General features: G+C 43.7%; 1 protein-coding gene across 11 annotated transcripts in view; it reads left to right on the top strand.

Annotated features, from left to right (window-relative positions):
* TEAD1 (TEA domain transcription factor 1) overlaps positions 1-13,368 on the top strand; it is a 254,197-nt gene that overhangs the window by 228,653 nt on the left and 12,176 nt on the right. For all 11 annotated transcript variants that reach the window (XM_046685825.1, XM_046685827.1, XM_046685824.1 and 8 more), the window contains 2 exons: positions 6,619-6,759; positions 11,207-11,359. In XM_046685825.1, the coding sequence (XP_046541781.1) occupies positions 6,619-6,759; positions 11,207-11,359 (294 nt within the window). The remainder of the gene's footprint in view (positions 1-6,618; positions 6,760-11,206; positions 11,360-13,368) is intronic.

The following is a 13,368-nucleotide window of genomic DNA, read 5'->3' as shown; positions in this document are numbered from 1 at the left end:
CTGAGAGGGGAGAGAGGAAGGGTGAGATTAAGGGGGAAATGAGAGAGAATTGCGGGAGCCCGCCCTGTGGCACAGTGGTTAAGTTCACACACTCTGCTTCAGTGGCCCAGGGTTTTACCGGTTTGGATCCTGGGCGCGGACGTGGCACTGCTCATCAAGCCACGCTGAGGTGGCATCCCACATGCCACAACTAGAAGGACCCACAACTAAAAATATACAACTATGTACCAGGGGGCTTTGGGGAGAAAAAGGAAAAATAAAATCTTTCAAAAAAAAGAAAAGAGTTGCAGAACCGTCTTAGAGAAGTGTTCTTAGGTCTGCATGATTCCAGAAGGCAGAGCTCTAAATGGAAGGGAGGCGAGTTGCACCTCGATGGGTGTGGTAGGCAGAACCACATCCCAGTCCTCGTCCCCAGCATTTGTGAATCTGTTGCATTTCGCGGAAGAGGGGATTAAGGTTGCTCATCAGCAGATAGGGAGAATATCTTGGATTATCTGAGTGGGCCCAGGGTCATCACAAGTTTCCCTAAAAGTGGGAGGGGGAGGCAGAAGAAGAGGTCTAGAGACTTGGCAGCTAGGAGCATGAGAAGGACTCTGCCTGGCATTGCTAGCTTTGAAAACAGGGAAAGGGGCTAAGAGACGAGGAATGTGGGTGGCAAGGAAACGGATCCCTCCCGGAGCCTCCAGAAAGGAAGGCAGCTCCGCCAGTACCGTATCTTAGCCTGCTGAGGCCCGTGTCAGATGTCTGACCTGCAGAAGTCTAAGATCATAAATTTGTGTTGTTTTAAGCAGCTAAACTTGTGATAGTTTGTTAAAGCAGCGATAGAAATCTAATACAACAGGAAAAAGAACTAACAATTAAGTCTGTCCGGCACATAGTAGGTATTTTGTTAAAGTAATGATTTTCCTATATCTGAAGGAATTTAGCCAGATGGCAGTGCCGGTCAGGATGCTGTAGAGAGGATTTCTGCATTGGGTTGCGGGAGAAAGAGTTGGCCTCTGAAACCAGTTCACACGTGGGGTCTCAGTTCCAGGGCAGGGTGGGCAGATTGCTTAGAGGGGCCCATTGCCGGGACCTGCCCTCCCCAGACGCGTTTGCAAGCATTTTGTTTTTTTAAGACTTCAGAACCTGGCCCATGACCGACTGTTTTAGGCTGGCTGGTCCCCGAAGGATAGGATCTGGTTTGAATTTGGAATTTGCTGGAAAGACATGTTTGCTCGTTTTTAGCTGTTTCTTGGATTTTTATATTTGTTTACTTTTAGAAAATATCCTGTGGTCAGATAAAAGCTGATTAGGCAGAAATAGTTTGTATCTCTGATCCTGGCACATTTTTTCTCCCCATTTTCCTGCCTTTAGTACTATATGAAATAGGTTTGACCATAGTTTTCGGTTGGGAAAAATGAATCGGTCCGGTGGGTAATGAATTCAGCCCGAATCCCAGACTCAGTACGGAGTGTGCGTCCTTTGTTGTTGATTGAACGCTGGCCTTCTTCCTTTGATATTACCTCTGCTCGGTGGGAGTTCAGCGACCACATTTCTTCCTGGGATAACCGTAATATCATCAGCTGACAGATAATTATCTTTCACCTCAATACATCCTCCTAGAAAATTCCCCAGGAGCAGCTGTGATACGGTTGGGCGGCTACGTAGTTATTTTCCATGTTCAAGAGTAATTGCAAAGCAGTTGTAATAGCAAATTGGTTATTTACTGTTAGTTGGGAGGCCTTTTAAAAATGTAACCTATTAAATTGACACTAATAATTAAATATAAGGTTTTCTCAAACTGTTAAAAAAAAAAAACAGGGTAATTAAAAAACCACCTGTCTCTCGTATCTAAAGGAAAGCTAAAATGCACATAGACCTGACCCAGCAGTTCCCCCTCCTGGGAATACCCAACAGAAATGCGTACGGTGTTCATCAGAAGCGTATCTGAGAATGTGCTGGTTAGCACTATGCATTATGGATCCAATTTGGAAACATCGCAAGTGCCCCTCAGTAGTAGGATGGATAGATGGTGGTGTCTTCCGTTTAGTGGGATACACTACAGTAACAAGAGTGAATGAACTTCGCACAACAGCAGCGAGGATGGATCTCACACTGTAACACTGAGCGAATGGAAATAAATCCAGAGGCAACAACACTAAGGGATTCCACTTATTCAAAGTTCCAAAAACCAGACAAAACTCATGTGCGGTGTTTGAGGATCATGGTTACCCTTGTGAGGTGCAGGGGTGATTGTCCTGGAGGGTAGTGTGGGGGGAGGTCTTCTGTCTCTTCATCTGGGTGCTGGTTACATGCGTGTGTTCACTCTATGGAAGTTAAGCTGTAAACCTGTGATTTGTGCACTTCTCTGAATGTGCCTAATGCTTTACTTTTATGTAAAGTTAGCTTTGACAACGTTAAAACTCAATTTGTTGAGATAGTTTCTGAGGGCAGGTTTTTATAATGTGTCATCTCAAATAGCTTCTTTTTTTTATAGCTTCCTGTCATTACAACTGCAGGTCATCCATTCTCAATTAAAACTAATTAAAATTATTTTGGGGCTCCTAAGGGACAGTGATGAACCGCAGGTGAGGTGGGTGGGAATGGTCTGCCCCAGGTGCAGGCCATAAGGAGGTTCACTGTTTGTCATCACAACTTGAGTTCAACTCTGTCATTCTCCGTTACTACTTTTCGAGTTTTTGTATTTAAAATTTAAAACAGTGAAACAGAATGCTGCTTATCACTGAAAATAATTTTGTCAAATAAAGGCAAGGGGTCCTAGAAAGGATCCACTCTCTTTGTGAAATCCACCAGGTATGCCACTGCTGCGGGACAGCCACTTTCATGCACGTTATTTAAGCCTGGAAACTCATGGGCACAGCTGGAAATATGAAAGCTGTGAAAATGTCCAGCAATTCTGCTGACATCAGATTATAGTGGATACCATTCTCAACTTGGTTAGCATTTTAAGTTGACAAATTACTGTGTATATTTATTTCTCTGCTTGCTTTAGATTTTGTGTGTCCAAGTTTGTTTACATTGTAAGTCTTTTGCTTGTCAAAAATAATGTGACTAAAGGGAATAAAGTGAAAAATGAAGCACAGAAAAAATGGAAGAACAGAAAACATTGTGCCCAGGGAGTTGAGGTGCATTTCTTAGGAAACCTCCCTCCTGGTTAAGTGACCGAAGTAAATTGAAGTTGACAGTTTTTAAAAACATAAGCAAACTGCATTAACTCTCCTGTTGACTCCTGAACCGTCACCCATTTCCCTTTGCTCCTCCCACTCCACTCCTTACATCCAAAACACCGTCCTGCTTCCATAGTTGACCAGTCTTTGCAAACAACGGGATTACATCCAAAATAATGTGTGTGTTTGAATTACAATATTAGCTGACAGTGTAGTGATAGCCCATAAATACTCTTTTTCAAAGCTGGGAACTTTTTAAAGTTTAAAGAAAGGAATTTAGAAGTAATTTCTAATACACCTTTCCTGCTGCACCTAAACTCGTTGCATCGTTGTTGGGAAGCATCCTAAATACTCACCAGGAGAGCACGTGTTAAATCCCGGTGCATCTGTGTAACAGAATAAGATGCAGCTGTAAAAGGTGCGGCTGCTCAGGTTTTCAAATGGCTGTTCTTTTTAAAACTGATATTCTATATCACTACTGGATGGGTTCTAAGATGTAGTTATGTATATATATACATTTTTTCTTTTTTGGGGGAAGATTAGCCCTGAGCTAACTACTGACAATCCTCCTCTTTTAGCTGAGGAAGACTGGCCCTAAGCTAACATCCATGCCCATCTTCCTCTACTTTATATATGGGACACCTACCACAACATGGCTTGCCAAGCAGTGCCATGTCCACACCTGGGATCTGAACTGGGGAACCCTGGGCCGCCGAAGCAGAACGTGTGCACTTAACCACTGTGCCACCAGGCCGGCCCCTATATATACATGTTTTTTAAAGCAAGGTTTAGAAGAATGCTACTGATTGTGCAAAGAGGGAGTGTGTATGCTGGAATATCTAAATGTTAAATATCTCTAAAAAGACACTTGAGAAACAGATAACCCTTGTCGCCTCTGGGGAGGTTGGCAAGTTCAGGGGTAGAAATAAAACATAAACACTCTTTTTCCAGTTTGATTTCTTTTTCCCCTTTATTTACCACCTGCATGTTTTTACTTTTTTTAAAAAAGGCTAAAACTTGTTGGCACATCTATGTCATGACGGTAAGAGCATAAACCCCACCACTGCCACCCCCCTGAGCAATGTGTTCTCAGCTGGTGGCAGAACGAGGCACAGTAGTTCTTGCAGGCCCACGCCCAGTGCACGCCAGGTGCCCACTGCCCTGGACAGCTGGATGGTAAACCGGTGTCAGAGCTCCTGTGTGCCCAGGATATGGGTGCCCTTCTCCCCGGGAGGCTGGAGCTCGGGTGGACCCCGGGGCCTCTCCCACCTTGGGTGGCTCACATACAGATCTCAGTCAGACCAGGACATCCATTGGTTCCCACCAGTCTGCTCTTTCACAGAGCCCAGTGTCAAACCTTTGAATGTGAGAAAAATGCTCACCTGGGTATTTTTACTTATTTAGGGTTTATGCCCCATATAATTCCGAAAAGCAAAATGTGAGGGAGTGTTACTAAGTTTATGGACAATATAAAGCTGGACAAGTACAAGTAAAAGCAGATTGGAATCCAGTAAAAGGAGCTGTACCCTGGTTGTTAGCTGCTATGAGGGGTGCCCGCATCAGTTAATTACGGTAGTTGAGTGCTGAATTTAGCTTTGAATTTCTTGGCACATAAGAAAAAAGGGAGAATATAAAGTTTGTGCTTCTTTTTATCTGAAGCCAGAAAATATGAAGTTTTGCCTAAGGAAATGGACATTTTCCTGATACTCAATTCAAGAAGAAAATTCAAATGCAAGTCCTTATTAAAAATATATAGAGGATGACTCAGGTCTTCACGGTGGTTGGTGCCTGTCTAGGTATTCAAGTTAACTAGTCAGAATGTACCAAACCTCGCAAAACAGAGTTTCATTGGTGTAGCAGATCCACTTGTCGCTCTCTTAGCAGCCACCATGGTGGTCCGAACGTCACCTCTCGTTTGGACTGCTTTGATGGCCTCTTGACATGTCTCTGTGCTCAGTCTTACTCTCATCCTAAGTCGTCTCCAGGCTGTTCTCGGGGTGCCTTTGTGGAATGCAGATCTGATCATAACCTGTCACTGTCCCCATCCTATGTGCTTAGAACTCCTGTGTCCCTTGGTTTTAGGATATAAGACCCAAACCCGCCCACTTCCCTAGCCTCTCCTGTCCCCCTCCCCAACTCTCTCTGTTGCAGCCTTTTTTTGGTCCTTGTTTCTGGCTGCACGCCCTTTATACACCCTCTCTCAAGCATGCTGTTCCTGCCTCAGCCACTCTTCTTTTTTTGGATCTGAGCTGCATCATCCTCCGAAGCTTCCTTGACCCCAAGCTGGGGCCCCCTCCCCACTGTTTGTTCTCACGTCCCTCTGTACCTTCTCAGGGGTGCTTCTCTCTGTTGGGATGGCCCCCCTCCTAAATCTGTAGGCCCCAGGACAGCAGGGACTGGCTCCGCTCTGCCTCACTCTTTGATCCCCAGCTCCACGCCCAGAGCCTAGTGTGCCGTGGGTTTGGTCAAGAGATAGTCAAGGGCAGGGAACCGTGACCAGCAATGTGTCCGCTGCAGCAGCCGGGCAGCCTCCCCCTCCAGTGGGTGTTACACATGCTGAGACACCTGTCTCCCTGGAGCACAGCTCTGACCACATCGTTTCTTGTGCCTTGACTCTCAAGGGTCCCCATTTCCTACAGGATGCAGCCCGCACCCCTTATATTGAGCCCTCTGCCACCTGGGCCCTAGCTGCATTTCCAGGCTCATTTCTCCTAGTCTCCTGAGTCCTTGAGCCAGAGCTAGCAGTCCCTCAGCCCTTGTCTGCATGTTCAAATCTTAACCCTCCCTGAAGTAATACCCTTGGTTGACAGTATTGCTGTCCATTGGCTGAACTTTGAGTACCTTTGACATGGTAGTTATTTTCTATCTGGATTATAGTCATTTTATGTACGTGTGTCCCCTATCAGGTTGTAGTCCTATGTAGTGTCCAGCACAAGCCTCACATACTAGGTCATCATAACAATATGTTAAATGAGTGGGAATTTGTATTAATTATTTAGCATCTTTGTAAGCCAGTCTTTAGTAGGAACCATTTCCCCTCTGGATGCTGTAATTTATAATGAAGTTTCTGTTTCTACATATATAACAAATAGCCAGTCAGCTACGGATTCTCCTGTTCTTTTAAATATATCTGCAGGTTTGTGAATATGAATCCAGTTCATATACTACTTTCTGTACATATTTCAAAGACCTCAAGGATTTTTTATTACAAGGGTACAGTATTTAATAAACGCAAGAAAGTAAAACGAAATAGATACAAATATACTCTCTTGAAAAAATGACCGCTGGGCCGTAGAACTTGTCTTTTGATGAGCGTCACTCACCACCTCCCTGAGCCACCCTGCCCTCCGCTCCGCCAGGATGGTGGGGTCTCGCCCTGGCCCTTACTGCTTGTTGCCATGACTCCTGCGATGGGAGAATAACCCCACCTCTGTTTCGTTTCCAACAGGCGGATTTAAACTGCAACATTCAGGATGATGCTGGCGCCTTCTATGGTGTAACCAGTCAGTACGAGAGTTCTGAAAATATGACCGTCACCTGTTCCACCAAAGTTTGCTCCTTTGGGAAGCAAGTAGTAGAAAAAGTAGAGGTAAGTTGGCCTTTTTGTACTGGAACCTTCCTTCAAGGGCAGACTGTTGCCTTTCTTTAAACCTTCACAGGGAAAGCGAGTTTTATTTTTTTGGTGTCTTCTCCTTCCCTCCCCCTTTCTCCCACTGCTTTTCCCTGTTGGTTCTAAAAAGGCAAAATGATTTGAAAGCAACTGAAAGAAGCCAAGGAGGTAGTCCCCTGCCAGCCCTCCCTGGCTGGCTGAGGTCGGCCCTGCCCGGCCGGTGGCGTTCAGTCCTGCCTGCGGCCTCGTGGGGGTGTCCTGGTGTGGAATTGGGTGTAGGTAGGCCCTGCTGCCATCAGAGGATGCCCTCCCACCCCCAGCTCCAAGGGCATTTCCACGTGTGTAGGTAACACCAAGGTCGTATTCAGCCAGCTGACATCTGCCTCCTAAAACCCAGACACCTTGAGTTTGGAATTGTTGCTTTTGCCATTTCCACTCCCTTCATTTGAATTGTTTAAAATATCTTTCAGTTTGTCCTGGGATCAGATCCCTATTTATGGCTTTTATATTTCATGCCTCTCTCCCTTTCAAAAAATGTATGTTCCTTTTACCAGAGTGGGTTGCTTTGTGTGAATGTTTGCTGTTGACCTTCCATTTAAAGTTGTATTTTCCAGAGTCTTCTACCTACCACCTGATTGATCCAGGTTCAGGGAACAGTTTTTATTCTGGGTGGTCCTAGGCCTCGCAGCTCTGGGAGCCCAGCCTGACTGTGGCAGAGACTTTGTGCTGAGGCGGGAGAGAGAGCATGCGCTGGGGGAGAGGCGCCAGGCCGTGGCGTTTAAGCCTTTGTGCCGCACGTGAGGATTGGGGCTGCTGCGGGTCCTCATCGCCTCCTGAGCACAGGACCGGCGTCCTGAGGATGGTGTGGAGGAGGATTATGCTGGCAGAAGATATAAGTGGGTTGACTAGATGGTCAGCATAAGCTTAGGCGGTCGTGAGCTTTACTAAAATGGTGGCATTGGGAAATCTGGTAAGAAATTGTGAGTGGAACTTAGAAACGGACTGGCTATTAAAGATGACAGAGGAAGAAGAGTCAAACATCACACATTTTATGCTTGGAAGGACAACCCAGAGATAAAGAGATAAGGCACTCAAGAAGAAGTAGTCAGGGCACAATTGTAGACCCAAGATAGAATTTGGGAGGGCCCGGCCCCGTGGTGCAGCGGTTAAGTTCACACGTTCTGCTTCTCTGGCCCAGGGTTCGCCGGTTTGGATCCTGGGTGCAGACCTATGCACCACCTGTCAAGCCATGCTGTGGCAGGCATCCCACATAAAACAGAGGAAGATGGGCACCGATGTTAGCTCAGGGCCAGTCCTCCTCAGCAAAAGAGAGCAGGATTGGCAGCTGATGTTAGCTCAGGGCCAATCTTCCTTTAAAAAAAGATAGATTTGGGTAAAGACTGAAAATGCCAGTTGAGAATCCTAAGCATTATGGACAGTTAAAGCTATGGGAACGGAGAACTAGCTGCAGAGAGGGACTCCTGCAAGAGCGCAGGAGTAAGGGTTAAATTTGGGGAGCAGCAGCCAGCCCTGGGGTGAGTGGAAGGGAGACACAAACAGGAGCAGAGGACAAAAATGGATGAAGGAGGAGGGCAGCCGGCTCAACGCCGTTGACGTTGAGGAGGAGCAAGCAGAATGACCTGGTGGCGATGGGGAATGTGGAAGGTCAGTGGTAGGCATTGCCGCCAAGTTGTCAGGGCTTGTCTGTACATGGACTTCCTGCCTGGACACATATGTGTGAGAAAAGAGGAACCAGACTGGTTACTGCGTTTCCCAGAGTTCCAGTCATTCTTCATTGCATCCTCAGAGAACGCTCGGCGCTCTCTCCAAGTTCAGGGAGCGGGGAGAGGCTGCTTCTGACGATGAGATCCCAGGAGGTTTCAGGAGAGGCTGCTGTGAGGTGTGGCAGGCGGAACTTTATAGTTAAGCCTTTAATCCATTTAGAATGTCTTTCTGCATTTGGTGTGAAATGGGAATCTGCTTATATTTCCTTCCGAATAGATAGGCATTTGTGTCAAAACCAGTGATTAAGTGATTCATCCTTTTCCAACTGTGAGTGGGTCTGCCCCCTCCACATTCCTGCACACTCTGAGAGCTGTTTCTGGAGTCTCTGTGTTCCATTCCACTCTCTGTCTCTACTTGTCCCAATGCCATGCTGATTTGATTACAATGGCTTTATAGTATGTTCTCGTATCGCTGAGGCAAGTCAATCTCGTTATTCCTCTTTTTCATGTATTTTCTAGGCTAGAAAGAGCACTTATTCTTCCAAATAAGGAGATCATTTAAAAATGTTAATGAAAGCAAAAACCTTGTTTGAGCAATCTAACTGTAATTGCATTAGATTTAGATATTATTTGGGGATAAATCGACGTATTATTGATATTAAATCTTCTCAGTCAAGAACTTATTTGCATTTCCAGCTCATTTTATCTATTTTAATGAGATTATATAGTCTTCGTATATTTCTTGTTATATATATATTTCTAAATATTATATATTTTGTTAATGCAGTTTCCCATTTCTAGATTTTAATTACTAGAATAGCAAAAAACTCTTGCTTTCTGAATATCAATGTTCTATGTGGCCATCTTGCCATATTTTCTTATTTATCTCTAGTGGCTTTTTTCCCCTAGATTCTTGGATTTTCTGTGTATATGATCTTAGCAACAGCAAAAAAGAGAAGGCTTTATTTTATCTCTTCTTTTCCACTGTTTACGCCACTTTTTTTTTTATTTCTCACCTTGTTTTCATTTGCTAAAACCTCCAACACAGTTGTAAAAAGAAATAAAAGCAGTGCTGGTGAGTGTCCTTGTGTAGTTACTGAGGTTGGTAGAAATAGTTTTGGTGTTTTGCCATTCAAGATTACAGTTATTGTTGGTTTCTATAAATGGTCTTTATTTTATATTTATGTGCTTTCTTTTATTCCTATTTTACTTAGGGTTTTTATTAGTAATCACTGCAATGTTTTATCAAATGCCTTTTCAGCTGCTCTTATGTACAATTTTTCTCCAATTTGTTGATATCACAAGTTAACACATGTCCTGTGTGTGAACTACCTCAGCATTCCTGAAGGAAGTCCTAGTTTGGGTACATCGATGCCTTTTGTTTGTTACTTTATGTAAAATTTTTACATCTCATAAGCAATATTAGTCTATTCTTTTTATAATCTCTTTATCAAAGTTCGATATTGAATACACATCAGTTTCATAAAAAGAATTGGGAGACCAGCCTTTTTCTGTGGTCTGGCATGATTTGAACAACATTGAAAATAACTGCTCTTTAAAGGTTACATGAAACTTGTCTGTGAAACCATCTGGTCTTGTACCTTGTTCAGTGGTGGATCTCTAAACAACTTTCTAGTAATTTCTGGAGTAGTTGACTTATTGGAGTTTCCTGTTTCCTTTCGGTTCAGTATTAGCAATTTGTATTTTGCTGGAAATCATCCTATTCTCTAGGTTTTCTTTGGTTTTTTTTTTTGCCTTAGAGTTTTGTGAAGTAGCCTCGTGTAAATCTTCTAATCTCTGCTGTAGTTGTGGTTTTGTCTCTTGTCTTTCTTCTCCTTCTTCAGCTTCTAAAGGGTTTGTCTTTTTAAAAAACCAGTTTTTAAATTTATTCTGTCTACATTTTTTATTTCTATTACATTGATTTGAGCTTTTATCTTTATTAATTTCCCATTCCTGGTTTCCTTTGGTTTCTTTGTGGTTTTGGTTTATTTTGTGGGTTTTTTCCTTTAATTTTTTGTGTATTCCATAATTTTCCCACTTTCCTGATGAAGGCATATGAAGCCGCTTCATTAAGTTTCCTTGGAGTAAAGCTTCATTGGGTCCTGTAAGTTTTGATGTAAAGTATTTTCCTTTTCATTACTCTTTAGATAGCTTGTAATTTCCATGTTAATTCCTCTTTGATCCAGATTATCTAGGAGTGTGTTTCTTATTTCTAAGAACTTCAGTGAGATCTTCAAACTGCATATATACCAGTATTTTCTGTCTTCCTTTAGTAAAGACATAAATAACAGTCAGGGGCTCGTGCTCCGTGTGAAGTGGATTTTTCTAAAGTAGAGAAATTAGCTGCATTGGCTGTTGATCTCTGAGGGATCTGAGGGGCTCCTTGAGGAATTGTCACGGGCTGGGCTGCTCTCCCCGATCTTCAGGGAGAGGATCACTGAGTAGGTGATTTTTTCTGACCTTTACTGAAAAGGATCTATAGAACTCTTTTAAAGCTGTTATCTTCCCAACTTCTTTTTTTAATTTCCAGAGAAATAGTAGATTCTAAGTATGATGTTAAGTTTGGAGGTAGGATTTTTTTTTTTAATTAAACTACATAGTATAGCACATAGCAGATGATTCATGTTGGAAAAGTGAAATGCTTTTGTAGGTGGTAATATGTGTTTCACGTATTTTGAAGTCAAATCCTCTTTCCCTCACAGACGGAGTATGCAAGGTTTGAGAATGGCCGCTTCGTATACCGAATAAACCGCTCCCCGATGTGTGAATATATGATCAACTTCATCCACAAGCTCAAACACTTACCAGAGAAATATATGATGAACAGTGTTTTGGAAAACTTCACAATTTTATTGGTAACTGTCTATCTCTCTCCTGTTTTGGCAGACTCAGTCACGAGGCTGGTGGGGACAGACAGCAAGGTGGGTCTGGGAGGCACCAGGGCTCCAGCCATGGGAACTGACCGGGCTCTTGGGTTGGGCCCCAGGTGGTCAGTCACCAGTTGAATTCACACATCCACAGGGCGAACTTGGGCTTGGTGTGGGCTCAAGTCTATAGAACAGAAGAGGTCTAATCTGGCTGGGGTTTCTATGCTTGGCAGAACTGGAATTCAGGGGAGTAATAAAAAGTCACATTCTTAAGTTCTCCACTCTGACAGCACATTAGAAAGACCTAGAGAACTTCTAAACATTTCTGATACCAAGGCTGCATCCTAGATCAATTAAATCAGGATCTCTGAAGATAGAACCCAGGCAGGTGTATTTTTTAAAGTTCCCTAGGAGAGTCCAGTGTTAGCTAAGTTTTGAGTCTCAGCAGCAACGTACTATACAAATCATAAATGAGGCAAAAGCTGAGTCTACGTTTATACTTCAAACATAGCTTGACTCATTTCCTGAAGGATTTGCCAGGCCCTCTAAGAAGTAACATACGTTAATATAGCAAAATAGAAGCTCTCAGTGCCAAGGGAAATACAAATTAGAATAGAATGTTGTGACCAGGAAGTAGAGTGGGGAGATATTCTTCATAGGCTGGGAAGCGTGGTCAAAGCCTAATGGGCAGCAAAAGGGAGAGGAAGAAACAGGGGTGCTCAGGGGCCGTGATGGCAGAACTTTGCGATTACCCTGCGCGATGCTGTGTGTGTTTTCCCCCTAATATTTAACTTTAAAACAAAGTTTTCATGGGGGCTTCATCTGGAGACTTGAGAAGTTTATTAAGAACAGTGCTGTCCTCAAAATATACTTATAACATATGCAGTAATGGGTTTCACAAGGTTCATTTTTTAAAAATAGGATTTCTTGATTAAACTGAGGGCAAAATGCCAAAACAAAACTTGGTGGAAACAGTTTCGCTCAAAGGGGCAGCAAGACGATGTTGTGGTCAGATGCTCAGCCCTCGGAAGGCCTGCTTTGTTACTAGGGTTAAGAACTAGAATATACGGAGCAAGAATTCTTCCCCTGCAGTTTTTGGGTTTGTTGAGTGGTTCTCAGTGATATGCTGGAAAAAAATTTTTTTTAAAAAGGCTCTACCTTAGCCCCCCAAAAAGCCCTTATTGATAACTTTTACCCATTTCCATGCTGTAAATACGCCTCCATGGGCAATTTCAAGCTACCACTGGTTGTTCGGCTTGTGAAATTCCTTAGTATTTAGCAATAACTTTCAAGAGTAATTAGTCTTTGGGTGGTGAACATAATGTAATCCACACAGAAATCAAAATATACATAAAACGATGTACACCTGGAATTTATATAATGTTATAAACCAATGTTACTGCAATAAAAAAACCCAAAATTAATTATTTTTAAAAAGCCAGTAGGAGCCATTTCCTCACACCAATGTAAAAAAAAAAGCAATAAATAATCATTTAAAAGTTAAAATATCAGGGGCCGGCCCCGTGGCGCAGTGGTTAAGTGCACACGTTCTGCTTTGGCAGCCCGGGGTTTGCCGGTTCGGATCCCAGGTGCGGACATGGCACCGCTTGGCAAGCCATGCTGTGGTAGGTGTCCCGCGTATAAAGTAGAGGAAGATAGGCGCAGATGTTAGCTCAGGGCCAGTCTTCCTCAGCAAAAAGAGGAGGATTGGCAGCAGGTGTTAGCTCAGGGCTAGTCTTCTTCTTCTTCAAAAAATATCAGATTCGTCCAGGAAGCTTTTAAAAATTCTGAGGCTTGGGCCCCCCCCCTCAGAGGAGTAAAATCAGAGTCCCTGAGGGTGGGACCAGCATCACGGTTTTGTTCGGTTGTTTTTACACCTCCCCGGGCAGCTCTCCTGCACAGCAGGGGTGGCAACCCCCTGTTCCAGGGGATTGCTCGCTGAGCGGCAGGGCCTCTCAGGGTTCGCAGACATGGGTTTGGCATACAATTGACGAATA

This window comes from Equus quagga, chromosome 14 (genome assembly GCF_021613505.1).
Source record: "Equus quagga isolate Etosha38 chromosome 14, UCLA_HA_Equagga_1.0, whole genome shotgun sequence".
NCBI classification, from domain to species: domain Eukaryota; kingdom Metazoa; phylum Chordata; class Mammalia; order Perissodactyla; family Equidae; genus Equus; species Equus quagga.
Note: the sequence above shows the minus strand (reverse complement) of the source record. Positions and strands in the feature narration are given on the sequence as shown.